This window comes from Lepus europaeus, chromosome 3, assembly GCF_033115175.1.
Source record: "Lepus europaeus isolate LE1 chromosome 3, mLepTim1.pri, whole genome shotgun sequence".
Lineage (NCBI taxonomy): Eukaryota > Metazoa > Chordata > Mammalia > Lagomorpha > Leporidae > Lepus > Lepus europaeus.
In genome coordinates, this window is record NC_084829.1 from 30,964,279 (window position 1) to 30,990,298 (window position 26,020).

General features: G+C 50.6%; 2 protein-coding genes across 2 annotated transcripts; one reads left to right on the top strand and one right to left on the bottom strand.

Annotated features, from left to right (window-relative positions):
• Positions 1-1,496: 1,496 nt before the first annotated feature.
• Positions 1,497-19,748, bottom strand: PPP1R10 (protein phosphatase 1 regulatory subunit 10). The gene is given in 20 exon segments (XM_062185696.1): positions 1,497-2,670; positions 2,902-3,603; positions 3,884-3,994; positions 4,224-4,299; positions 4,467-4,658; positions 4,766-4,832; positions 4,990-5,236; positions 5,334-5,492; positions 5,566-5,713; positions 5,895-5,995; positions 6,772-6,884; positions 6,979-7,084; positions 7,271-7,444; positions 7,546-7,623; positions 10,653-10,704; positions 11,084-11,219; positions 11,376-11,462; positions 12,420-12,537; positions 18,335-18,853; positions 19,661-19,748. Coding segments are annotated over 18 exon segments (2,766 nt in total). The 5' UTR covers positions 12,527-12,537; positions 18,335-18,853; positions 19,661-19,748; the 3' UTR covers positions 1,497-2,560.
• On the top strand, positions 19,724-25,928 carry MRPS18B (mitochondrial ribosomal protein S18B). The gene is made up of 7 exons (XM_062185688.1): positions 19,724-19,806; positions 20,864-20,972; positions 21,080-21,177; positions 21,279-21,347; positions 23,086-23,152; positions 24,174-24,233; positions 25,370-25,928. Exons 1-7 carry the CDS (start codon positions 19,729-19,731, stop codon positions 25,648-25,650), a joined length of 762 nt encoding a protein of 253 aa, XP_062041672.1. The 5' UTR covers positions 19,724-19,728; the 3' UTR covers positions 25,651-25,928.
• Positions 25,929-26,020: the final 92 nt, after the last annotated feature.

Below are 26,020 nucleotides of genomic sequence, written 5' to 3' on the forward strand. Positions count from 1 at the left end.
CCTATCCTTAGCAACTAAAAATAACTTGGGGCCAGGCGTTGTGGTGCAGCAGGTGAAGCCACCACTGGTGATGTCATCCCATGAGTGCTGGTTTGAATCCCAGCCTCTCTGCTTCCAATCCCGCTCCCCAGTATGCACCTGGGAAGGCAGTGAAGATCATCCAGGTGGCTTGGACTCCTGCCACCTATGAGGGAGACCCAGGTGGGGTTCCAGTGTCAACGTGGCTCAGCCCTGGCCATGGTGGCCATTTGGGAAGTGAACTAACAGACTTTCAAATAAATAATTTTACCCTCTAACAGCAGGCCTATTTTCTTCCCTCTTTCTTAGGACAGTCTATATGGTTTCCCTTTTCTTGTCTTTCTCCATTGAAATTGCTCCTCTTAAAAATGATCAGCCTGGGGGCTGGCGCTGTGGCATAGTGGGTAAAGCCTGCAGTGCCCGCATCTCACAAGGGTGCCAGTTCAAGTCCCAGCTGCTCCATTTGTGATCCAGCTGTTATGGCCTGGAAAAGCAGAAGATGGCGCAAGTCCTTGGGTCCCTGCACCATGAGGGAGACCTGGAGGAGTCACCAGGCTTTGGATCAGCCCAGCTCCAGCTGTTTCAGCCATCTGGGGAGTGAACCAGCAATGAAAGACCTTTCCTTCCTCTCTGCCTCTCTGTAACTTTTTCAAATAAATTTGGAAGGCAGAGGAGAGACATCCTTATCTGCTGGTTCACTCCCTAAATGGCTGGGCCAGGCTAAAGCCAGGGGACAGGAACCCCCACATGGGTGGCAGCTCAGGCTGCCTCCCAGGGGCACGTTAGTAGGAAAGCTGCACTGGACGTGGAGCTGCTGGGGCTCAGCACCCCAAGGCGGGATGTAGGTGTCCCACGTGGGGCCTAACCCACCGCACCTGCACTCACCCTGTCAGTCAAGATGCACACACAAGGGCACCTGGGCTCAACACCCAGCTCAGGCTGCAGACTCCAGCTTCCTGCCAACACGGGTCCTAGGAGGCAGTGGTGCCAGGTCACGGAGCTGGATTCCTGGCTCATGCTCCTGGCTGCACTACCTGTCTGGCAACAGCCATGTGACCATTTGGAGAGTTAATCAGTGGACAGGAGTTCCCTATTTCTACTTTAAAAAAAAAAAAAAAAAAATTACGGCCGGCGCCTTGGCTCAACAGGCTAATCCTCCACCTTGCAGCGCCGGCACACCGGGTTCTAGTCCCGGTTGGGGCACCGGATTCTGTCCCGGTTACCTCTTCCAGGCCAGCTCTCTGCTGTGGCCAGGGAGTGCAGTGGAGGATGGCCCAAGTGCTTGGGCCCTGCACCCCATGGGAGACCAGGAGAAGCACCTGGCTCCTGCCTTCAAATCAGCGCGGTGCGCTGGCCGTGGTGGCCATTGGAGGGTGAACCAATGGCAAAGGAAGACCTTTCTCTCTCTCACTGTCCACTCTGTCAAAAAAAAAAAAAAAAAAAAATACTCCAAACACACCATGGATTAAATAAGCTGCTTCTCTTTCCACTGTTTATTATTAATGTACAAAATATACAAAACCAAAAGAAAAAGAAAATACTTATCCTCAAATCCATTGTGGCTCTAACCCAAGACCCTGCACAAAACCCAACCAATCCACTGTTTTCATAGAAAACAACTGATGCCAAGACAGGTGGAGGAGAGGACTGGGACAGGGCGAAACCATCTTGTTGATTCCATCCAGGAAGGCGCCCAGGAGGGGTCCGGAGGTGCCTCACACTGACAAGGTTCCAGGTGGGGGCAGGGAGCACACTCGGCTCCGAGAGGCAGTGCATGTAGTGTGACGGTCAGGCCCAGCGTGCTGGGCTCGGAATTGATGAGAAGCTGGTCGCACTGAAGTCGTTTCTGAAGTCTCCAGAATGGCTACGGGCAAAGGCAGGCCAACGCCGCTGGCCTCACCCATGCAGCTAGAACTGTCAATGGCTGCAGACATGAATTTGCCATCACGGAACCTAGCAAACCCAGGCTGCAGCCGTGGGGACAGACGACTGCGAAGTCTTAGCTGAGAGAGGGCTGTGTCAGCGAGGGTGGGGGCGAGAGATCCAGAACTCAGCTGCAGGCTGACTGAGCCCTCAGTGCAGAGGGACATACCATACCCTTTGAGCGTCTCCCCACCCCAGGGGGAGTAATGAACTTGGCTGGGATGGTTTCCTAAGTGCAGCTGATGCCGTGTGGAGGGCCCAGGACAGGAGAGCAGAGGTGTTCTCCAGGGTAACCAGCTTTAGGGTCTCAGGCATGAAAGGTAATACTGGAAAGGGGTTTAGGGTACAGGGTGAAATCTCCTCAAAAAGTGAAGCCAACTGGGTCTCCTCTTCAGTAGTCCAGGGTACAGAACGTGTCCAGTCTCTCTCCTCCCCAGACTGGAGGAAAATATGTACATCAATGCGCACCAGTGATCAGAAACCCCCCAGGAACCCAAGCAGGTGGGAACTGAAGGGGCCGGCTCATCAGCTGGGGAACGGGGAAACGGGCCTCACAGAAGCCATAACAAGGTGGAAGGAGCAAGGCTGCAATCCACGGGGGCGGGGGGGCAGGCGGTCCCTAGGGCAGGGGGGGCCCATTGACACCCGGGTGGTAGAAGGCACAGTTGTTCTCATAGCGGCAGTTGCCCTTCATCATGAAATGTCGGCACACAGGGCGGTTTGACATGTCTGTGGGAATGATGGCAGACGGTTAGGGGACGTGCCAGGAGGCCACACCACCCCCACCCTCACCACCCCGTCCATGCAGCCCTGGGGGAAGGGCAGGGGGTGGGGCTCACCATGCATGCAGGGACACCAAGAGACCGAAGTCTCAGTGTTCCCTGGCACACCCACGGCACTGCGTCTCCCCCGCTCCCCTGGGACACCACAAGCTGCAGGCAGAGCAGGGAGCATCCTCACCTCCTCCATGACTGTGGCCTCCATCGTGCCCTCGATGACCCCCTCCCCCATGGCCAGGGCCATCGTGGCCACGATGCTCGTGAGGAGGTGGCCCTCGGTGGTCGTGGCTTCGGTGACCAGGCACATCATGAGGCCGGTGGCCATGGGGCCCCCCGTGTCCAGGGCCTTCGTGGGGGCGATGGCCACTACTTCCACCCATGCTCCCGCCAGGGCCTTCGTGGGGGCGGTGTCCACCACCACCGCCCATGCCACCACCAGGGCCTTCGTGGGGACGGTGGCCGCTGCCCATGCCACCACCAGGGCCTTCGTGGGGACGGTGGCCACTGCCCATGCCACCGCCAGGGCCTTCGTGGGGACGATGTCCACTGCCACTCCCCATGCCCCCTCCAGGGCCTTCATGGGGACGATGGCCACCACCTCCAACCATGCCCCCGCCAGGGCCCCCGCGTCCGTTTGGGGGTCCTCCCCCAGAGCGACCGCCTCGGGCCCCTCGGAATGGAGGGGGTGGGGGAGGAGGTTCGTTCCCTGCTCGGCCACCTCGGCCTCTATGGTATGGCCCGGGGCCTGGTCCTGGACCCCCTCGCATCGGGCCTCCCCTCATGGGGTCACCTGGGCCATCCCAGAAGGGATCACCCCCCCGGGGAGGGGGTGGGGGACCCAGGAGACGTGGACCCACTGGCCCACCAGGGCCTCCGTGGGGACCTGTTGGGGAAAGCAAAGCAGAGAAAGACTGTCAGCAGCGCACTGCACGCAGACTGCCGGTGCCCACTCTGAACCACCTCCCACCTTTCTGATCAATCCCACACGCAGGACTTCACAAAGTATAAACATCGGAATTAAAAGATGTTTATTCTGCTACAAAAAAAATGAAATCCATGCATACTTTTCTCCTAATACACATCAGGGACTTTGGTGAAGACCCCTCATATGCCAGTGTGATGTTCAGCACCCAAGCCCCTTCCCACCCTCCACTCAACCCTACCTGGCATAGGCCCGCCAGGTCCAGGCGGGAAGTGCTGCATGCCCTTGGGGCCAGGGCCTCCTGGTGGGAAACCATTGGCTATTGGACCAGGGCCTAGGAGTCCATGTGGCACTGTTAATGGAAATGGAGTGAAATAGTCAAGCAAGAGAATTCTAGAAGAATGGCCTGACTTCCCATTTAGGTGTGCCCTACTGACCCTCACGGACCAACGTGGCTGAGCGGTGCCCTTTCTGTCTATCTCTCCCCCATTCCCTGCCTAGTAGCAACAGCCCAGCCCTGCTTCCCCAACTCTGCTGTAGGCTTCCTCCCCCAGGGCCCTGGGGCTGCCCATGAAGATTACCCAGCATCTGCTTGATCTTATCAGAATAGTCCGGTTGTTTCAGCAGTTCCTCTGAGGGGTGGCTGTTCGGGCTCCCCTGTGAAGATACAAGGATGTTCAACAGACAGCAGAGACAGGGATGGCCAATTAGAAGGTAAGCGGAAAGACGAGCACTGGCGTGGAGAGCTGGGAGATGGCTCAGACAGAACCCTAAGGGGGGGAGGGGGGTTCCAAGGGGAATGGAAAGGGGAAGGAGGCCCGTACCATGATGGAGGTAAGGATCTCCTGGACGTTGATGCCCCCTCCTGCAGGACCTTGGGGGCTTTTCCCAGCACCCATGCTTCCCATGAGATTGGCCAGAACCGGAGGTAACTTAGAGCCTCCTGCACCATCAGGTGAGCCCCCTGATCCCCCAGGCTCCAGGGTCTCAACATACGGGGTCTCATCCATGGAACACTCCTGAAAGAACACGAGGAAAATTACAACTCAAAGTGTAGAGAGATTCTCACGTGAAAAACCCACCGACATCAAGCACCATCACAAGCCCCGCCCCGCCCCGCGACTCACCTCATCCAGGGGATGAGTTTAGGAGGGATGGGCTCGTAGGGCTCAGGATCGGGCTCGTGAGGGCTGTCCAGAAAGCCGCAGGCAGTGGGGAAAGGAACAGACATTGATTCGTGCCCCACAGCTCTTTCCCAGCCCGCCCACCCTCCTCTTACTCCCCATCCCCCCCCCCGTCGGGGTCTCAGCCCACGGCACCGCGGCGCAAGGACATCGTTCTGCTCACCTCTCCTTGTTCAGGAAGAGCTCCTGAAGGATTCCCTTCTCCCGCTCAGCCTGGATGTAGCGCTCCTGACTGTTACTTCCAGGGGTGACGAGAGGTGAGGGCAGAGCCAGGGGCCGGGGACACACCCAGGGCACCTTCTCCTCCATGTTGTCATGGCTCAACCGCCGAGCTGTCTCAAACGCATGTCGGTCTGACAGTATCTCCCGCTTAGCTGCCTCGCCAAAGTCCTTGATCTTATTCACATTTACTATTGGCAAGGGGGAAAAAACCGAGAGGGGACGTAACCAACCAAGCCCTTTAGAAATGCCCCGTACAACCCTGTCATACAGGAAATCACTTCTCACCTCGCTCCGTTTCATCCAGTTCAAAATAGAAATATTCTCTCAACTTGCCCTCCTCGGGCCACGTCACAGACTTCCTCTTCCTGCCTTTCCGCGTCAGCTGGCTGGGGTCCCCGGGACTCTCCACGGGCTTTGCATCCAGAGCCCCTGGCTCCAGGGAGGCTGGAAGAGGCGAGGTTTCAGACCCAGGTCCTTCCTGGCAGGACACCCCAGACCTGACCCGTTTCCACCCTACCTGTATCCATGAGCTCTGGGACTTCCACGGGGGGGACGGGGGTGCCTGGACGGTCTGTGTCCATAGTCTCAGAGGGAGGTGCTGGTTCTGGGGAAGAAGGTTTGGCTGTGCTTGGTTCTGTGCTTGTTTTCCCTTCAAAGGGGCTTGGCTATTACGGAAGAAAAAGAAGTTAATGAGCTGACAGAAAAGCTAAGAAAAAGCAGGGTCCTAGGCAGGATGCCCCGGTGGTGCCATATTATAAAGGAAGACCGTCGCGACCCGGCCCCAGCCCTCCCAGCCTCCCTCACCTGTTACACCCTGCCACTGAAGCCTCCTTCTAGGGGCCATACCTTAGCAGCTGTAGGTGACAGCACCTTCTTCTTCTTTTTAATTTTGATGCCTGGGACAGGGGCTGAATTGAGAGCATCCAGAAAGCCCAGGCCTTCCATAGCTAGAAAAAGCACAAAATGAAATCACCAAACCTCCTTTATAATTCCACTCCTACGTGTAGTCTAGGAAGAAAATGGGCCAGGGGAGACCCCGCCTCAACTGAGGACACGGTCAGCCGATGGTGACCAAGGGGCAGCACAGGCAGGAGGATTCACACAGGGAGTCCTGTCATGATTCCACATCCTTTTGGCAATAAACTGTGGCTTTGGATTTGACTTAGAGCTCAGGCAACTGAAACAGCAGGGCCTGGGAACAGAGCAGATCCTTATGCCAGGAAGGAGTGCCCTGACTGGCTGTCACTGAATGGTACTACTCCCTCATTTCTGAAATTGCTCCAGAGCAACCCCACTAAAGGGGAGTTCCAGGGCTGGAAACATTTAAGGGTACCCTGAGAGAAAATAGCTCCTCCCCTGCCTCTGGACATCCGTTCTAATTAAAAGCTTGCTCTCAATTAAAAATACATTTGAGAGGCTGGTGCTGTGACACAGTAGGCATCCCATATGGGTGCCGCTTCTGAGTCCTGGCTGTTCCCCTTTCGATCCAGCTCCCTGTTAACGTGCACAGGAAAGCAACAAAGGATGGTCCAAGTGTTTGGGCCTTTGCACCCATGTGGGAGACCCCGAGGAAGTTCCTGGCTTCAGCTTCGCCCAGCCCTGGCCCTTGAGGCTATTTGGGGAGTGAACCAGCAGATGGAAGATCTCTCTGCCTCTGCCTCTCTGTAATTCTGTCTTTCAAATAAATAAATACAACTGTGAAAAGAGTCCCTGCTTTACTTACGCTGCGGCGGGATGATCTTCACTTTGATCTCTTTGGTGGCATTGGGTGTCGTATTGAGGGGCTTGTATTTCTTCTCTGCAGGGGGCACAGCATCTCCTGGAGCAGCTGCAGTGCTGTTAGGAGAGGAACCATCACCTTCTTTGACTCTTCTCTTCTCTCCCCTCACGTCCACAGACCCACCCTCAGCCATCCGCCACGCGCCCATACCTCTGCCGCTTGAGGGGGATGGGCTTAAGGTTGTACTTGTCAGAGACCACCACCGCGCTGGCATTCTTCTTCACAGGCACCAGAGACGGCGTCTCCAGCTCCAGTCCTGCGAAAGAGACGTGGTGTCGGCAGGGGAGCCCGGGGCCCCCACTCCTCTGCCAAACCCCCCCAGACCGGCATGACGACCCTGAGGCCTCTCCCGCTAGTCCGCCACCTTCCACGGGTGTAACAAATCAAGCTAGCCCACAAGCCCTGCAGCGCGCTTGCCCGTGAGGCCGGCCCGCAGCCTCACCAGTGGATCGGAACTTGGCGTGACTGGGTGCTGTGGTTCGAAGAGACTTGGGCTTCTCCTTCTTCTTCTCTGGGGCCTCCTCAGCCCGGGGCTCAGCCTTCACCTCAGTCAAAGGCCGCTCGGGAGGGGCGGCTCGACTCTTCCCCTCCTCTTTACGTTTCTTCTTATCTTTCTCTGTGTCAAAACCACAAAGCACAATAGGATTTATTTAAAGAGAAAGCCATCAGAGGTGAAGCAGGCTGGGACATGCAAAGCACACAGGACCGAGGCCTCACCAGCAGGCTGAGCGCTGCTCTGGGAACGGATGACAGCCATCCAGTCGCTGACAAGGACCGAGGCCAACTTCCGGAGCTCTGCAGGTGAGAGAAAGAGGAAACGCCTAAGTAGTTTTACACAATTTCATCATTCTTCCAGCAACAGAAAATGGGACACCTGTAAAACTGCTATAAACATCTATGCAATGGAAAAAGCAATCCAGAGTTGTAAAGCTGAGATACACTTAAAAACCAAAGTCTTAAAAACACTTCTACTCAATAATTTTAAATGCTCATTTATTTCATGTGACAAACAGTGACGGAGAGACAGAAAGATCTTCCATCCACTGGTTCACTCAAGTGTCTTTATTTTTATTTACTTATTTATTTTTTGACAGGCAGAGTGGATGAAGAGAGAGAGACAGAGAGAAAGGTCTTCCTTTTTGCCGTTGGTTCACCCTCCAATGGCCACTGCGGCCGGCACATCTCGCTGATCTGAAGCCAGGAGCCAGGTGCTTTTCCTAGTCTCCCATGCGGGTGCAGGGCCCAAGCACTTGGGCCATCCTCCACTGCCTTTCTGGGCCATAGCAGAGAGCTGGCCTGGAAGAGGGGCAACCGGGATAGAATCCGGCGCCCCAATTGGGACTAGAACCTGGTGTGCCAGCGCCGCAAGGCGGAGGATTAGCCTGTTAAGCCATGGCGCCGGCCAAGTGTCTTTATTTTTTTAAAGATTTATTTGAAAGTCAGAGTTACAAAGAGCTAGATCGGAAGTGGGGCAGCCTGGGCTTGAACTGGTGCCCATATGGGATCCCAATACTGCAGGCAGCGGCTTTACCCGCTATACCACAGTGCCTAAGCAACCTTTTATTTTTCCCCAGAATGATGTAGTGCCAATGACTTAAAAAAAAAAAAAATCAAGGTGGCTGTTTGGTGCAGTGTTGTACTTGAGGGACCGGCACTGGGGCGTAGTAGGTAAAGCCACCACCTGCAGTGCCAGCATCCCATATGGGTGCCAACTGAGTCCTGGCTGCTCCACTCCCAATCCAGCTCTCTGCTGTGGCCTGGGAAAGCAGTGGAAGATGGCCCAAGTCCTTGGGGCCCTGCATCCGCGTGGGAGACCCAGAAGAAGCTCCTGGCTTTAGATCAGCTCAGCTCCAGCCATTGTGGCCATCTAGGGAGTGAACCAGTGGATGGAAGACCTCCTTCTCTCTGACTCAGTCTCTCTGTAACTCTGCCTTTCTAGTAAAATATTCTTAAAAGAAATAAATAAATAAAACACCACCACTTGAGTTGCCCACATCCCCCATCAGAGTGCCTGAGTTACAGTCCTGCCTCCCTTTCCAATGCCAGCTTCTTGCTAACATGCACCATGGGAGGCAGCACTGATGTCTCAGGTACTGTCACCCACATGAAGACCTGGATTAGCCTGCCAGCTCCTGGCTTCGGCTTGATCTGGCCCTGGCTGTTGTATGCCTTTGGGGAGTCAATCAGTGGATGGAAGAATCTGTCTCTCTGCCTTTCAAATAAATAGAGAGCTTATAAGTAGGCCAATCTAGGGTTGGGAAATCAGAGAATCAAAATAATATAATTTGTTTCTAAACATATGCATCTCATCTACAGTACCTCTCTTGCAAATATTTCCATTTACAGGCTCATTTAATTAACTAGAGTATCAAAGAACATTAAAATCTAATTTTTCAAAACAGTCACAGAACTGCCAATGTCTGCACCTAGGGTAACAAAAGCCTCAATGCATCCCCAATGCAGGAATATCATAACACCTTTGGGGAGCCAGTGCAAGGCATATATAGATTTCACTGTCTAAAGGAATTAGAGTAATTAAATCCACATTCAAACGGGGCAGCTAGCTCAAAGAGGAAACAGAAAATGAAGATGGGCAGTGACTGAATGAGAACCCCTGCATTACAGTCACACTGCCTGTAGTTATTACTAAGAATACTCAGAGAGCTGCTCGGTGTCTAAAAGGACCCCAACACTGAGAATTAATACAAGGAAAAGAATGGAAAGCTTGGGAATGTTCTGCTACCTGAACAAAACTGTGAGTTCAAACAAACAGGGATGCCAGTGCTCTTTTCTACAGTAAAGAGCCCCAGGCAGGCATGCCTCTTACGGAAGGAACTAGGATATGATTCCCTAAAGCAGCAACCTTGTATTTTTATCAGAATAAAAAAAATACTGATTTCTGCTCTGGTAGAACACTGTCTACATGGTGGGAAACTAGCTTAGGCCTTATCTAGAGGTAAAAGGGAACTTAACCTTGAGTTAAGCTTAAACCAGGCTTTTACTTCAAGTCAAAACCAGGAGCTCCAAATCAACATGTTGCCATCAGAGCTGTGACACACTCCCATCCGTCAGGCTTTTGCCCATTACCTACAAGAATGCTTATCAGGGGCTGGTGCTGTGCCTTAGCAGGTAAAGCCACTGCCTGCAGTGCTGGCATCCTGTACGAACACTGGTTTGAGTGCCAGCTGCTCCACTTCTGATCCAGCTCTCTGCTACGGGTCTGGAAAGCAGTAGACAATGGCCCAAGTCCTTGGGTCCCTGAACATGCATGGGAGACACAGAAGAAGCTCCTGGCTCCTGACTTCAGATTAGCCCAGTTCAGGCCATTGCAGCCATCTGGGGAGTGAACCAGTGAATGGAAGACCTCTCTCTCTCTCTCTGCCTCTCTGTAATTCTGCCTTTCAAATAAATACATAAATCTTTTAAAGATAAATAAATAAAAAATGTTTATTGGCAGAGAGTGTATTTACTATCAGAAAAAGATGCTGAAGGGCCCACAACATGCTACATTTATTGAGAAAGATGGAAATAAATGATAATCAACTCTAGGACTTCTCCCAAAGTACTTGAAGTGTCTGCCTTACACCAAGCAATCTGAAGAATCAGCTTCCAGTTAGCAAGTTACCTTAGGTTATAGTCAACGTGACAGAAACAATTTCTATTTGGAACTGAGAACAGGAAAGGAAGGGATAGTTAGAGGGACTAACTTTTTAAAAGAAAGAAAAGTAAGGTGAGGTAGAAAGAAGAGGGAGTGAGCAGACAATCCACAGATGAGGCAAGAACCGAGGGCAGTGAGTGACGTCGGGGAAGGACTGGCACCCTACCTTCATCCTCACTGGACTTGCTCAGTTGCTTCACCAGTTTGGCTGTGTTATTCTGCAACAGATGGGAACAGCAGAAAGGTAAATGCCATGGGAAAGCAAGCCCAGAGCTAACACCCCCTCCTATCACCCAACAGTCCCTTAACAGCAACAGCCCCACTACACCACTTTACCTACCGTACCTTTACAGTAGGTACAGACATACTTATTTAATCCTTAAAACCCTGTAGGCAGGCTTACTTATTTCCATCTCATAGATTAACAAACTAAGGCTCAGAGATATGAACTACCCAAGCCACATTAAGTCTTTGGACAAATTCCATTCTAATTTTTTTCTACCATTCTCCCTCAAAAGTCCAAGCCTGCAGCTACATCTATTTCCTCTATGAAGCTCAACCAAAATGGAAGAGTCAGGTTGTAAAGACTGACAGTACCTGCTTAAGGTGGTCCACAGTGAGCGGCAGGTGCTGCAGGGTCAGTAGAATTTGCTGGAGGAGAGGAATGTTATTGGTTGTCTTCGAATACGTCAGCCAATTGTTAAGAAGCTTATAGCCACCAACATCGATAAACCTGCAGGCAGACAAAAGGAGAATCTAGAGTGCCTTTCCTTGGCTTTGGAACTCCATATCCTGCATTCCCGGCCTCCATCAGTAACCCAAGAACCCCATGCCTCACGTCCCCACCTGCCAACCATGCGTTCCCATTCCGCCACAGGTCCCTACTTACTTGACCAGTATTTCTGGAGAACGGGTCTGCAGGAGAATGTTCAAGTACGTGCATCGACTCACCATCTTTCGTGCTTCCTTCATCAGACTGTAGGAGAGGAGTTAGGGTTAGAAATGGGAAAGCCAGTCTTGTTTTCAGCAGAACAGTGTCCAATCTGTGGGACCCTGAAGAGATCCTTGATGACTTGAGACTTTGAGAGTGGAGGAGTCACACAGGCCTCCAGTGGGATGGGGACAGATCCAGAGTGACACGGAACCATGGAAAGATGGAAGACAAATGAGGACACCCCAAAATCTCTCAGCTGGGGTCGGGAGCATCGCTGCTTCCCTCACACACAGGAGACATTTGATTCTGCTTCCAGGTGAAGGGTCCCACCCTCAATAACCATCTCTTCAAGGCTTGTGTTTTGGCACAATGGGTAAAGCCACCCCTTGCGACGCCAGCATCCCATATTGGAGCATCAGTTAGAGTCCTGGCTGCTCCACTTCTAGTCCAGCTTCCTGTTTATGCGCTGGGTCAACAGCAGACGGTCCAAGCACTTGGGTCCTGCTACCCATGCAGGAGACCATGATGGAGTTCCAGGCTCCTGAGTTTGACCTAGCCCAGCCCCAGCCATTGTAACTCTATCTGGGGAGTGAACCAGTGGATGGAATCTCTCTCTGTTGCTCTTTCAAATAAATCTTCATAACCTGTTCAAGATAGCTTGATTATTTGCTTTCCCCTGGAAAATAGAGTCCCTGAAGGAAAATGACATTCTGAATAGGCAGAACATGATTAAAAACAAACAAGCATTCTGTCACCAGGCTCCCCTGCTCTCACTCCCAGGTGCCACCTCCTTGGGGCTATGGATAACCAGATCTCCAGCTCCATTATGGGCACCAACAAAGGACTCCTCCTGTCACTCACCCTGCAGTCACTGCATCGGAATCCTAACCCAACTCTCCCCTTCCTCTCCAGAAACACCCATTCCTGTCTGCCAGACCGCTAAGCACGTTAACACACAGCGACCTCCGTCCTCACAGTGAATGCAAACGGCAGACTCACCTGAAGATCTTGGAAATCCCATCCACACTCTTGACTTCCCCATCTCGGTTAAGGAAGCTATCCAGGCCCTTGAGAAGCTCTTTGGGGTCTATAGGACCTGAACCCATGCTTGTGGTTTCTAAGAGGAAACGACAAAACAAACCCAGAGTAAATGGGAGGCAAGGACAGTGCAGCACGCCCACCAGGGAATCCCACAGCTGCGCCTCACAGCAGTGTCTCACTGTTCCCTCTACAGCCAGCACCCGCTTTCTGGGTGTCAACTACTGAGGAGGTAGTCCTGGCAAGTTAGGTGGGCGACTGATACATCACTGAGTGGGAAGGCAATTAGACTGGAGCACTGGGGCTCTCTTACCAAGACAGCTAACCTTCACTAGACTATACTGAAGCTCACTCAAGTTCCCACAAGATGCTCAGTCCACTAAGCCCTGTGCCCAATATTAGCTCATCTCACTCAGCTGCTGCTAAATTCGGCTCTAAAAAAGCTTAGTTTGATACGAACTGGGCCAATCTTTGGTATTTGGGCCCATTTCTCTTTATCGTGGTCCTTAAGAGGCATAATCACCGCAAATGACAGGATATGTATCACCTGAAGTTGTAGACGAAAACAATTTGGGGGAAAAAAATAAGAGAAAGCCTCCCAAGGGATTTGGAGGTGAGGCAGGAGGGGGGCTCTGAAATGTCCTTCCAGGCCGTGAGTGGATACCACTCAATTACCAAACCATGCACAAGTTTCTACTGTCTCAAAGTTAAAGGGAATATTAGTTTTTGGTTTCAAAAGCAGGCACAAATCTGGCTATTCCCCTTAAAATCATGCCACCATCCAAAGTCCTCAAGAAATTCCTGAAACTAGAAGCCATGGAACCAGCAAGAATGAACAAATAAAGATAAAGGCTGAAAAACTGCCACTAAATTTTAAAGCAGCTACCTTGATCAGATTGGAAAGGGAGTTAAAAGCGAGACTCCTTTTATGGAAAGAACAGAGAAGTATGAAGCAATTTCTGGGCCAGAATAAAAATTCTCTAACACTGGCTTCTGAGAACCAAGACAGCAAGGCACCTTGGCAATTACTGCCTTTGGGAAATCAGGCTAACAGTGGGAAGGAAGAGGCAGACAGAAAAACCACTTCCTGTATCCCACACCACGACAGAGGTGACACAATCCCCACAAAAGCATGGGAAAACGAATCCGCACTTCAGGAGATGATTCTATTTTATATAGAAGACAGGTTTCTTGTAAGATAATGCCAATCAGTTCTCAGCAAAACCACAAAAGAAAAACATTAACAATCTAAGTTTTTTAGTCCTCCCAACAAGGTCAACTTCTAAATTTACAGATCCCAACAAACTAGGCAAGCAGTAGAGAAGGCAGCCCAGAAAGGCAGAGGTGGGAGAGTACAATCTTGGTTCTGGCGATCACAACCTGTAGGCTGAACCTAGGGAGAGAAGACGAGACGAGACAAGCGGTGAGCCAATCTAGGTCAGCTGTGCTGTTGCTGCTGGCCTGGGAGCTTCATGAGGACAAGGGGAACCTGAGGGTCAGAGGGAAAAACAGTGAAGTCCAATCCTGGAAAGGATTACAAGTTTGTGGGACAGATCCACTGAAGTGTGAGGATTCTGACATAGAAAGGAATTCTTCCCATGTATTAAGACACTATACAGAAATGACACTTAGGATACGATAAAGGGGTATGTAAAAACCAATTTCTCATCTGCTGGAGCCTGGAAAAGCAATGAACAGGTCCAAAGCAGTAATACATATCATTTGCAACCAAGAGAGTAAGAAATTTTCAAAATATTAATACACACACACATACATACACCTACCATCAGATCCTAAACCAAAACATATGCAATCTGATAAAAAAGCTTTGACTTAAGCATCACTTTCAGCCAGTCCCCTATGAACACAGCTAACTCCATGGGTTTCAACCCAGAGCAGAATATACATAACCTTGAAGAACTTCCTTTTGCATATCCAACTCTTAAGCCAATAGGGCTACTTCCTCCAGAACTAAAAATCTATAGTCATCTGAACGTAAATGCTCCTTCACTGAAGAGGGTGCGAGACAAGAGAGAATATTCATCCTTAGCCAGAAAAATGGACCAATGAGTACAAAGATAAATTCTGCCTGGTGCCCTCTGCTGGGGATAGCAGCCAAATACTTTTAAATTCCTTTTTATAAACAGCAAGAATAAAAGACCTACCAGTCAAGGGAGGCTACAGAAATGTTAAATATTCATCTGTATCTTGGAAATGCAAGTTTTGTCTCATGAGCACCAGCCATGTGATAAATTCCAAGTGGGTTTTTCTCATGATGGCTTTAACCCAGATTTTTACTTTTTAAAAAAATTCAGGACACCAAGTGTTTGAAATCCTAGCTCCCTTACTTTGAAACAAAGAAGCTCTAAGTCACTCAAGTAGACAGGAATAAAGAGCTTAACAGAGCCAGCCCAGGCCTATAGTGGAGAATGCAAGGGAGTTGAAAAGGGAAAGCAAGCAAGGGCAATGATCGAGTGTAGTAACATTACCTACTTAGGATCTGGAGCCTGGAGTGAAAGCTTTCTGGAACCATAAATATTCCAGGACCATGATTGTTTTCTTCTAATGAGCTGCTACTTTTCTTGAAGGCAGAACATATTAGAAAGCTGGAGGCAGCACCTGGCCTACCGCCACCACGTCAAGTTATGGTTTCTTTATGGATGCTGCACACAGGGCCAGGCGCTGCTTTGGTGCAAAGCACTGGGAATTTTTATCATTCTTACCAGACACTGTGACACGATTCCTGCCTCCAAAATGAATTTTACTTGAAAGTTATTCAATTTAAAAGGGGAAAAAAAAATACGTAACTTGGCTAGTTATTCCAAACCCATTACCAGGACTGAATTGGTTCAGGACAAAAATTCTATAAAGAGCCACTAAAAAGGAACATGACTATCTTCTAACAAAAGGACAAGTCCCAAGTTTACCTTAATTTAGAAGCCTTGGCACTTCAGGATATGCCTTTATTGCCCTTTTCCTTGTTTTAGGCATTTCTTAGTAGGACTCAGCAGTGAACAGAAGCTCTCAGGTGACTGGCAAGAGCCCATCTTTATTTTGAGTACTAAGTCCCTATCCCTCAAAACCATTTTGAGAACCTGGTACATGACCTTTCCAGATGCTTAATTGCTTTTCAATAGGATGCAAAAACCATACATATCATCCCCACCCTTAAAAAGGATCTCAAAATACTACTAGCCACAAACTACAAGGATCAGGATCTCCAGACAGATTGTCTCCCTGGTAGGCCCCGTTCTCCAGCTCTTATGTAAAGAAACATCTTCTTAATTAATCCCCTGTTCACTAGAGATCAGGAACCCCAATGGGCAGACTGCAGCTCCCAAGGAATGTATACTGCAGAGGCACATGGCAAACTGCTTAAAAGATAAAAAAAAATAATAAGAGAAATTGTGGCCAACAGACACATCGAAGAGTCCCTCCCATCCAATCCAGATCCTTTTAATAATTTAAGAATCCATCCCGAGAGGATTAGTCCTAAATCACTACAGGACAGTTCTATAGAATGGTTTCCGATCCTGGGTTCTGTCTAGAACCTCTCCGTTGCAATGCAGGATTTTTTTTTTTTTAAATGAAAGTAGATGGAGAGCTTGATAAAGATTGACTTTGAAAAAGTTGAAGGAAGCAAGAAAGAAATTCTACAAAGGTGGCTCCTTGGAAAAAAAATGGAGGTTGTGAAATGTAATACCAGAAATGATTTTGCTTACCAGAAACCGTAGCTTCATTCCCCCTGCCTTGAGTTTACAACTGCCGCCTCCTTTCCTAAAGATTCAATTCTCATCCTAGTACCAATGTGCAGGAAAACTACGTAACTGCAGAACGTGATACAGCACTGAATACAAAGAGCTTATCCCCAAACAGAGAGGTGGGCATAGGGCAATTTAGAAAGTTCTAAAAGTACCCCACCTCCCCCATATTCTCAGCGAACACAAAGCGACCAAATGCACAAGGCTCAAGGACTGGCTCCCAGGTAGAAATGGCACATTTGTTCATTAGGCCGTTTGTCTAAAGTTACTCTCTGATCACAAGCCCGTGTGTCTTTCCCCAGCCTCCCCCAACACATATTGCACGCACACACGCTCCCTCTCTCACACACACATACACACGCTGACCCCTGAAAGCTTCCCAGGCTTAAAGTACAGTTGAGGTTTTACTGGTTCTTCACTCTTGGCAACTGAAGTGGGGAAAACTTCGAAGCAATTGTGATGAGTGAAGGAAGGTGAAAATCAAAGCAAGGGGCTGATCATTAAATATAAAAACTACATCTACCTTTAGCCTTGATAGCTAAATCCTAAAAGCATCTGTCTTTTAAGACTTTTAAAAAACGATTTTATCTAAAATAAAATCCAGAAATTGTCTTTCCCTAGCAGCACTGAGCACAGGGAGCCCAGAAGGAATCTGCCCAGGGGTGGAGTCTCAGGGTGGAGAGGAGGAAGCAAGCGCATTACATCACCTTTCATTGCTGCTCCTCCCCCTCACCAAGTGTCTAGGGCGGCCCTAGGCGCCGGATGGCAGAAGGGGGAGAAAAAACAACAAAGAAGGAGGGCGGCCATCTTGTCATGGAGAAGAGGACTCAGAATGTACAAAGCCGCCCCGGCCCTGCCGGTAGCTCGTTACATTATAAAACACCCCTTTTCAGTAGAGTAACAAAAGCCGGCAGCCCATCCTCAGTAACTCTCGATCTATTTTGAATCATTTAAGACCGTAATGAAAAGCAGTAAAATATTAAAAACAATTTTCTGCGGGAAAGAATTCAATTTGCCACGGAAGTTCAATCTGCTACCACTGACCACCCCCATTCTCCCTAAAACGGGAAAGGGGGAGGACTTGAGCCCCCCTCAACAATAGGGTTGAGGTGGGAGGACAGGAGAAAAATGGGTCAAGACACAACCTGCACCGCCGCTGGGAAGACAAAAGGACAAGGAAAAGTCGCCATTTTGAAGCAGGGAAGAAAAAAAAAATTCCTTTTAACGACACAAATCTTTTAGAAAGCTAGCATTCAATGCACTAAATAATGGCTTTTAAAATTATACTCCTGTATTCCACATTCCCCAACCCTCTATTTCAACTGTATCCCCCCACCAAAAAGATACCAAGTTAAAATGTAATTAATCAGTTTGCTTTTAAATAACCTATGCAATCTGCAACAATTACAAAACATTCTTTACCGCCCCAACTGTTATCTTGTATGTACTGGCACTAATATTATTTTGCCCTAAATTAAGTGTCTTGCAATCTTTATTCCTAGATTGCCACGTATTTAACCACACAAATATACCCCAAGCAAATTACATTAAAATTGAGAGGATTTAACAATCATTTAAAAAGTCATAGCCAGCTGTTTCTCTGCCCATCTCCTTACCCTGCAATCTTTATGTACAGATTGCTTATTAATCTGGCAAATTGAAAGGCACCCTGCGTGTCTCACACACAAAGAAGTGGGACTCTGGGCCTCAAGATCCACCATCTTTTGTATGTGAGCTCATTAACCCTTTTGAAGACTGCTGCTAACCGGAGGAAGGCAACCCGTTCCTCCTTATAAAAAGTAACCACTATGGCTTTGGCAGTCTGGAAATTGGCTGGATTACCAAGGGTTAACCATCAAAATCCTCACTTGCTGGCCCTCCCTCCACCCTCTCCAGGCCTGCCGCAGAGCAGGGAAGAGGTAGGTGGTAGGGGAGAGAGAACAAGACTGTTCAGACCCCAAGGCCGGTTTTTAATGGAGACCAAGTGACCGCATCGGTCCTTCTCCAGTTCTATTTGTTCTACGGTCTCATTTCTTCCTCTCATTAGTTTTGGTTTCACAACGGGAAACGTTGATTTCTTGTTGCAAGGCTGGTTTTTGAAAATTCGACACTTACTATCCAATTTTTTTGCGACGTCAGCACCTCGGGCTCAGGGGGGAGGGGGGGTAAAATTTTGGAGGAAAAAAAAAAACAACCAACCAGGACCCAAAACTCAAATGACTTGGGGGGGCCTCATTGGATCAAAAAGTCTCTTTAAAAAAAATAAAGGCCGACTCAGTATTCATTTCCCCCCCCACCCAACTCCATTTAGGGAGGGGGGTCGCAGAAAAAAAATTCTGAGTGGATTCAAAAAAGTAAGCGCTGGATGAGTGGACTTGGGTGGGTTTGGGCAGGGAGGGTGGCTGATTATTGTTTGCAGTTATGTGGTGACGGTCCTTCGGCCGCAGATTTCAAGTCCCAAGCAGCGTGGGCTGGTGGGGTGGGCAAGAGGGAGGGGGCAGAAGACACAGTGGTTGGGCTGGTGGCGGCTGTTTCCCTTTCCCCCCTCAGGATCCTTTCAAGGGCTTAGATGTTGCTGCGGCTTGTTTCTGCTTTCCTCGTGGCCGGCCTGTCTTTCTCCGAGAAAATTCAGACCTGGGTGAGAGGAACACAAGGGAGAAAGAGGTCATCAGAACGGGCAGCCTTTCCAACACCCTGGAGAGCCATCTTTGTTGTCCCCAAGCACAGCTCCACGTCCCGCTTCCAACACAGCCCATTTCGTACAGCAGCCATGGGTCGCAACCGAAACCACCCCTACCCCACGCCCCAGACCAACGGGCTCCGCGGAAACAGTCTCAGCCTCCCAACAACATATACCCAAACTTACCTCTAAACGAACCCCAGAATGGCGGCTGCCCGATCGGGCAGAGTTTTTTATACCCGGACGCCGCCCAACGCGCCCAAACGTGCTAGTGAAACGCCCTTGTCGCGAGACATTGTGCGCGAGGCGTGAACTCATTGGTCCACCCGAAAGACAACTCGCCATCTGATTGGCTCCCCTTCCTTTCCCCTTCGCTCAGCCCCTTCCCCCGAGCATCCTCTTCCGCCTCCTTCGTGCCCCGCCCGCGGCGTGCGCGTGATTGGGAGCTTAGCTCCTCCCTTTCCTCCGCTCCCACCACTTCCGCCCTCGAGAACGTGTCTCACCCTGGGTTGGTAGAAAGGAAACGGCGCGTGCGCACTTAGAGGGCGCCGGACAAAATTGCCTTCAAAAAAGCTCACGACGAAAACTCCAAGTATGGAATGTAGGAATGGTAGTGACTGGTCCCCCAAAAAAGAAATTTCGAGGCCTAATTTGATTGTGACGCAGTTGAAATTAGTTTCTCCCCCCGCCCCCTTCTGCACTTCCGTCCTGACGCAAACGCGCCGCGGCCTTCCGCACTGCGGGCCGGCCCTTGGCCCTACCTTAGCCAGGTCCCTGGAGCATGCGCAGTCGCCTCTCCGGACGTGCCTGCCGGGGGGCCTCCGGCAAGATGGCGGCCTCCGTATTGAACACGCTGCTGCGGCGGGTTCCTAGCCTTTCGCTTTTCAGAAGTGCCTGCGGAGTTCAGGTAACTCCTCGGAGGACCTTTTGCACAACCGTATCTTGGGTGTACCCTCTCTAGGTTGTCGCCGCACTGCCAGGAACCCACGATCGGAGACCTTCCCACGTGCTGTGTCTCGGCTGTCTAGACTACGCCTTACTTCCTGCATCCACCCCTTACCCCGGCCAGTGCTGTGCGCTTTGCCTGACCTGAGCCGATCGAGGGCTAAGAACCAGGCTTAGGTATCATCCTTGTCCCAGAATCCCGTCTCGGCAAAAGAACTAGGTAATGACATTGGCCCCTTGGTTCCGCATAGCTGGATGCAGGTGGTTAACTCTGATGTCCCGGAGTGCCCTTTGATTGAAAAGACACCCTTCCTGTTCCCTCCCAGGAAAGCCAGCAGACATTGTCGCCCCCTGGGACCGGTTTCAGTGTCTTGTCTTATCGTACATGAGAACTTCGTCCTGTGAATGGAGGTTTCCCTTCAGCCTCACGTACTCACCACTCTGCAAGTTCTTGGTGGGGCAGGGGAGACAGGACGGCTTGCCAGCTGCCACTCCCTGAAGTGGGGCTGAAGACCGGTGACGGAGGTCACCTCGGAGTTAATAATAGGCCCCGGAGCTTTACGGCCGGCGTTAAGACTCTAGCTTGTTTTGTCCCATGGAATGTTGACCTTCAACTTTGTATTAAACCGGGAACTCAGGTGACCGAACTGGGTTGGATTGGCGATTCCCCCGCCTCCCCACAGGACATCTTAGTTTTCAGAGGCTTCTTCCTCCAAACTCTGTTTCCCATAAGTACAAATACCTTTTATGTGCCAGGTTCTTAAATCTGCCCTCTCAGATAAGAGCACTTCCCAATCACCTATCCAAGTTACCCCCTAACATTGGGTTCTCTTTCAGGATCCAGGTGGAGAGAAGTATGGTTTTAGACTTTTCAGTTTAACTCCAACAGAAATCATAGCTCTTCTTGCTGTATTCTGCTAACACAAGGGCTCTGCGTTCCCCTTCTTCCCGAAGTGTGACAAGCAAAACAGTTGAAATCTTTCCTTCAACTCGTTCTCTGTTTTCCCCCTCCTTTATAGGTGCCCTTCCAGACTCTTTGCACCAAAGCCCCCCCTGAGAAAGATTCTTTGCCCACTGTTCCCATTTCCCCTTATAAGGATGAACCCTGGAAATACCTGGACTCAGAAGGTATCTGTGCCTGGTGGGACCTGGGGTAGACAAACGGGGTCTGAGATAAGTGGACAGAAAGAACCTCTGTCCTGCCGGGGAGTGACTTGTGTGGGCTTTCATTTCAGAATACCAGAACCGTTATGGTTCTCGCCCAGTCTGGGCTGACTACCGCCGCAACCACAAAGGTGGGGTACCCCCACAGCGGACTCGAAAGACGTGTATTGTGAGTTTCTGAGGGCTGGGAGGTCGGGGGTGGAGGCCCTAGTGACCATGGCAGCAGCACTTTTTCGAACACCTTTGACTGCGAGCGCCTTCTCTCTGCAGCGTAAGGATAAAATCGCCGGGAATCCCTGCCCCATCTGTCGGGATCACAAGTTGCACGTGGACTTCAGGGTAAGGAGGATCCTTTCTCCTCCAGAATGAGGATTTGGGGGCTTTCTGTGACACTACAGGGATTGTTGCAGGTGCCCCACATTTCTTTGTGCCTTTGTATGTATTTCGCAGTGATTTTCCGGCAACATAAAAACACTCCTGGGGCAGGCATTTGGCATAGTGGTTAAGGCACTGCTTGGGACTCCAGCATCCCTTATTGGAGGAAGCGGCCCTATTCCCAGTTCCGCCTTCCTGTTAATATGTATCCTGGGAAGCAGCAGGTGATTGCTCAAGTGGATGGGTCCCTGCCACCCGCACAGGAACCTGGACTCCCGGCTTTGGTCTGTAGCAGCCCTGGCTGTTGAAGGCGTTTGGGAAGTGAACCAGCAGATGGGAGTTCTTTCTCTGTCTCTGTCTTCCCCCTCCAAAACAAATCTCTGGCCTGTTGCTTTATGTTGTGGATTACAATGAAAAGCCTTATGCTGGGCCCGTGGAGTTTATGGTCTACACTGGCAGGTAGAGGAAGTGCCCTTTTCTAATCGGATAGCAATGTCAAAGGCTCATTTATAGTCATTACAATTACTGACAGGTGTATTGGCCTTTTTTCCTGTGGGTTTATTCTTTCATCATGTTCAGTAGTGTGCTGGGACACCTCGGCTGGGGCTGAAACACAGTAGTAGAGCATTTTTTCAGAAAGCCTTCGTCATGAGGACAAGATTTGTTCCTTAAAGAAAATGACAGCGTAGAGATGCCGCCTTTAGGAAAGTGCTGTCCTGAGCCTGTAGTGAAGGTGTTAGAGGGGAAGCTGAGCAGCTGTCCATCGGGAAGCTGGAAGGTGTTGGCGTGCCAGTCAGCAGGTGGGGTATCCCAGAGCTGGAAGGCACGAGCTGCAAACCCCTCGGATAATTGCCTGCTTCCAACTGTGTGCGACTGGTCTTTCAAAAAAATATATTTATTTATTTGAAAGGCAGAGTTAGAGAAGCAGAAAGAGAGAGAGAGGTCTTCCATCCATTGATTCACTCCCCAGATGGCCGCAGCAGAGAGAGAGGGAGAGAGGTCTTTCATCCATTGGTTCACTCCCCAGATGGCCGCAACAGCTGGAGCTGTGCCAATCTGAAGCCAGGAGCTGTGAGCTTCTTCCAGGTCTCCCATGCGGGTGCATGGACTTGGGCCATCTTCTACTACTTTCCCAGGCCACAGCAGAGAGCTGGATGGGAAGTAGAGCAGCTGAGTCTCAAACCAGTATCCATATGGGACGCGGGCACTGCAGATGGCGGCTTTACCTGCCACGCCACAGCACTGGCCCTGACGATTGGTTTTGAAAGCAGTAGACCAATTGCATAGCCAAGGGAGTCAGGAAGATTACAGACTGAGTAGCACAGATGCTTCTCACTCCATTCTGTAAACCTACCTGCTGTTTCTTCAAGAGTCTCATTTCCTCTGATTACTTTGCTAGCTGAGAATCGTTCTATGTAATTAAAGATGCAAAATTGTTCTGAGTATGTATTATATTCAGTGTGCTGTTATGTACATTAACACTTACTCGTGCAGATGACAGCATTCTTGGGGGTGATTTCTGGACTTTCCAGTAACCATCCGACTGCTTGCCCAAAGGCTGGCTTTAAAATCTAAGTACTGCAGAGGGGCTTTCTCCATGAGGTTAGTGACAGAGCTGAGCTGAGAATGTGCATGTGGGGTGACTGGTCCCCAAAGACCTTTCTGCTCTTCCCTCATGGCCCTCTACCATTCTCCTCTGCAGAACGTGAAGCTCTTGGAACAGTTTGTCTGCGCCCACACGGGTATCATCTTCCATGCTCCATACACAGGTTTGCCCGTCATCCCTTGACTGTGCAGTTAAACAGGTGGCTCCTGTTTACAGCGTACACAGTGTGTTTGATGCCCGTGGCTTAGTGGGGATACTCACGTGCTGAAATAGTTATCTGTTAGCAGGAGATACAGGCAGGTGCCTTTGTAAGCAAACTGAGTGTAGTTCTTAACAAAATAAATGTTGGTGGTTGTTTCTCTTCTGTTAGTATAAAGTCTCCTCTTTTACAAAAGGTTTGCCTCATAGTTAGTGGTCAGATAAGTTCTTATGCTGTTCATTTAAAGTTCAGTTAAATTTTCCAGAATTGGCATTGTGAGTTTAGCAGTTCAGAATTATATGTAGTCTCTAACCATGGCCTCAGGCCAGATCTAGCCCTTTGCTCTCCATTTGTTTTCGTATTGTCCACAGCTGCTTCCAGGCTACAGTGGCATAGTAGCTGAGACAGAGACCACAGAACCTTTGAGACCACAATATTAACTCTGTGGCTCTAAACAGAAAACTTGCCAGTCTCTGCTCTGAAGCAAGGTGAATTTGCACCATTCTGAATCCACCATTATTGGAGGTGGCAGATGATCAGTGTTGTTTGTCGGAGCTTTTTATCTTTACGCTGTAGAAGGCAGAAGGGACAGTTGTTGCTACTCTGAGATCACCCTCCCCAGATCTGGAATCACTTCTCCCCATAGCGGGTCTTTCTCTGCGGATTGTCCCCTTCCGTCCTTCAGTCACCCACACTTGCCCTTTGGATTACGTTCTGCTTCCAGTCTTGCAGCCTTTGTCGTAACATGGCTTCTGTGTGGTGGCTGGGCCCTCCCCCTGAAGCTTCATCCCAGCTCTTAGTAGGTGGGGAGGATTGTACCCATGGAGCAGACGGGAAAGTGGAGGTCCACGAGGGAGTCAGGCGGACAGGGTGTTTGGGTAAAGCTGTCTTCCAACTCCAGCCCTCTGTCCTCGTCCAGAGCACCTGTGTTCTGTTACTGTGCCATATAGGATGAGCACCATATTAGCCATTCTTCTCCCCACAGGAGTCTGTATGAAGCAGCACAAGAAGTTGACCCAGGCCATCCAGAAAGCCAGAGATCATGGTGAGCGTGAAACGGGGCACCAGGCAATTTTGTTAGGCTCCTTTTGTGAGGTGACTCCGATCTGGAGCATTGCTGCAGATGGCCTGCCTGTCTGAGAAGGAAACACCCCGACTCCTTGTCTTTTTTTTTTTTTTTTTTTTTTTTGACAGGCAGAGTGGATAGTGAGAGAGAGAGACAGAGAGAAAGGTCTTCCTTTTTGCCGTTGGTTCACCCTCCAATGGTCGCTGTGGCCGGCGCATCGCGCTGATCTGAAGCCAGGAGCCAGGTGCCTCTCCTGGTCTCCCATGCGGGTGCAGGGCCCAAGGACTTGGGCCATCCTCCACTGCCTTCCCGGGCCATAGCAGAGAGCTGGCCTGGAAGAGGGGCAACCGGGATAGAATCCGGTGCCCCAACCGGGACTAGAACCCGGTGTGCCAGCGCCGCAAGGCGGAGGATTAGCCTGTTAAGCCACGGCCCCGGCCCAAAGTCCTTGTCTTACTGCACTCCCTGTCCCCTCTCCTGTCCTTGCCATCGCCCCTCCCTTTATTGTTGATCTCTCCTTCCCCTCCCTCTTTTTTTTTTTTTGACAGGCAGAGTGGACAGTGAGAGAGAGGGACAGAGAGAAAGGTCTTCCTTTTTTGCCGTTGGTTCACCCTCCAATGGCCGCCGCGGCTGGCGCGCTGCGGCCGGCGCACCGCGCTGATCCGATGGCAGGAGCCAGGTGCCTATCCTGGTCTCCCATGGGGTGCAGGGCCCATCCTCCACTGCACTCCCGGGCCATAGCAGAGAGCTGGCCTGGAAGAGGGGCAGCCGGGACAGAACCGGCGCCCTGACCGGGATCCCCTCCCTCTTACTCTGTGACTTAGGGTTCCACTGCCATAGCAGGCTGTGGACAGTTCTGGCCCTGGCCACACAGCACCTTTGTACAGATAGTGAGAAGTCTCCCCCTGCTGGGTTTGTGCTGTTTCATAGCCGTGGTGCACGGCTGTACAGTTTTGCAGACAAGAGCCTGGGCAGTATGAGCTCATACCAGTTGCCTTTGTGTAATTTACACCGTGCATAAGTGCACCCTTTATGGGGGCATCTTTTCTTATTGTCTTAGTCCCCTGTTAGCTCCCTCTGTGGCCCCTCCCTCATTTTGTCCTTTTAATCTCCAGGTCTCCTCAGGTACCACATTCCCCAGGTTGAGCCCCGGGACCTTGACTTCAGTACCTCTCACGGAGCTGTGAGTGCCACTCCACCGGCCCCCACCCTGGTTTCCGGTGATCCCTGGTACCCGTGGTACAGCTGGACACAGCCACCAGAGAGAGAACTGTCCCGCCTTCGGCGGCTCTATCAGGGCCATCTCCGAGAAGAGAGTGGCCCTCCACCTGCAGCACCAGCGGAAGCCCCCTCCAGTGAGGGGGCGGGCTCCCAGAATGCTCTGCAGGGGCTGTAGCCTGGGAAGGCATCTGCGGGTTAGGAGACAGTGCCTAGGGTTACGTGCCTGGATGTACCCTGTCAAATTGTATCTACTGTGGGGCCAGCAGCAGGTCCAGGGAGAACATGGTTGCTGATGAAGGGGTGTACATACATCGGGCTGAGGGGGCCAGCACAGGTGTATGTGGAAACTGTCCCCTATATATTGTAAATAAATGGGCTGAACATCCAGCTGCTGCTTCAAATTTCTGCCACCATTTAGCTTACTTTTAAAGTAAATAAAGTAAATAAAGCTTTATCTCCTGTCTCTGGCTTGCTTTGGGCTTGGATGACTGCTACTGGGGGCTGGGGTGACCAGCTAGTGTCCGGTCTTGGCTTTTAAGTGAAGA

Bases quoted from the DNA above. Each gene is read 5' to 3' on its own strand.
- MRPS18B (XM_062185688.1), top strand. From the start codon at position 19,729: ATGGCGGCCTCCGTATTGAACACGCTGCTGCGGCGGGTTCCTAGCCTT. The intron at 21,348-23,085 runs GTAAGGAGGATC...TCTCCTCTGCAG, and splicing joins AGTTGCACGTGGACTTCAGG to AACGTGAAGCTCTTGGAACA. The intron at 24,234-25,369 runs GTGAGCGTGAAA...TTTAATCTCCAG, and splicing joins CCAGAAAGCCAGAGATCATG to GTCTCCTCAGGTACCACATT.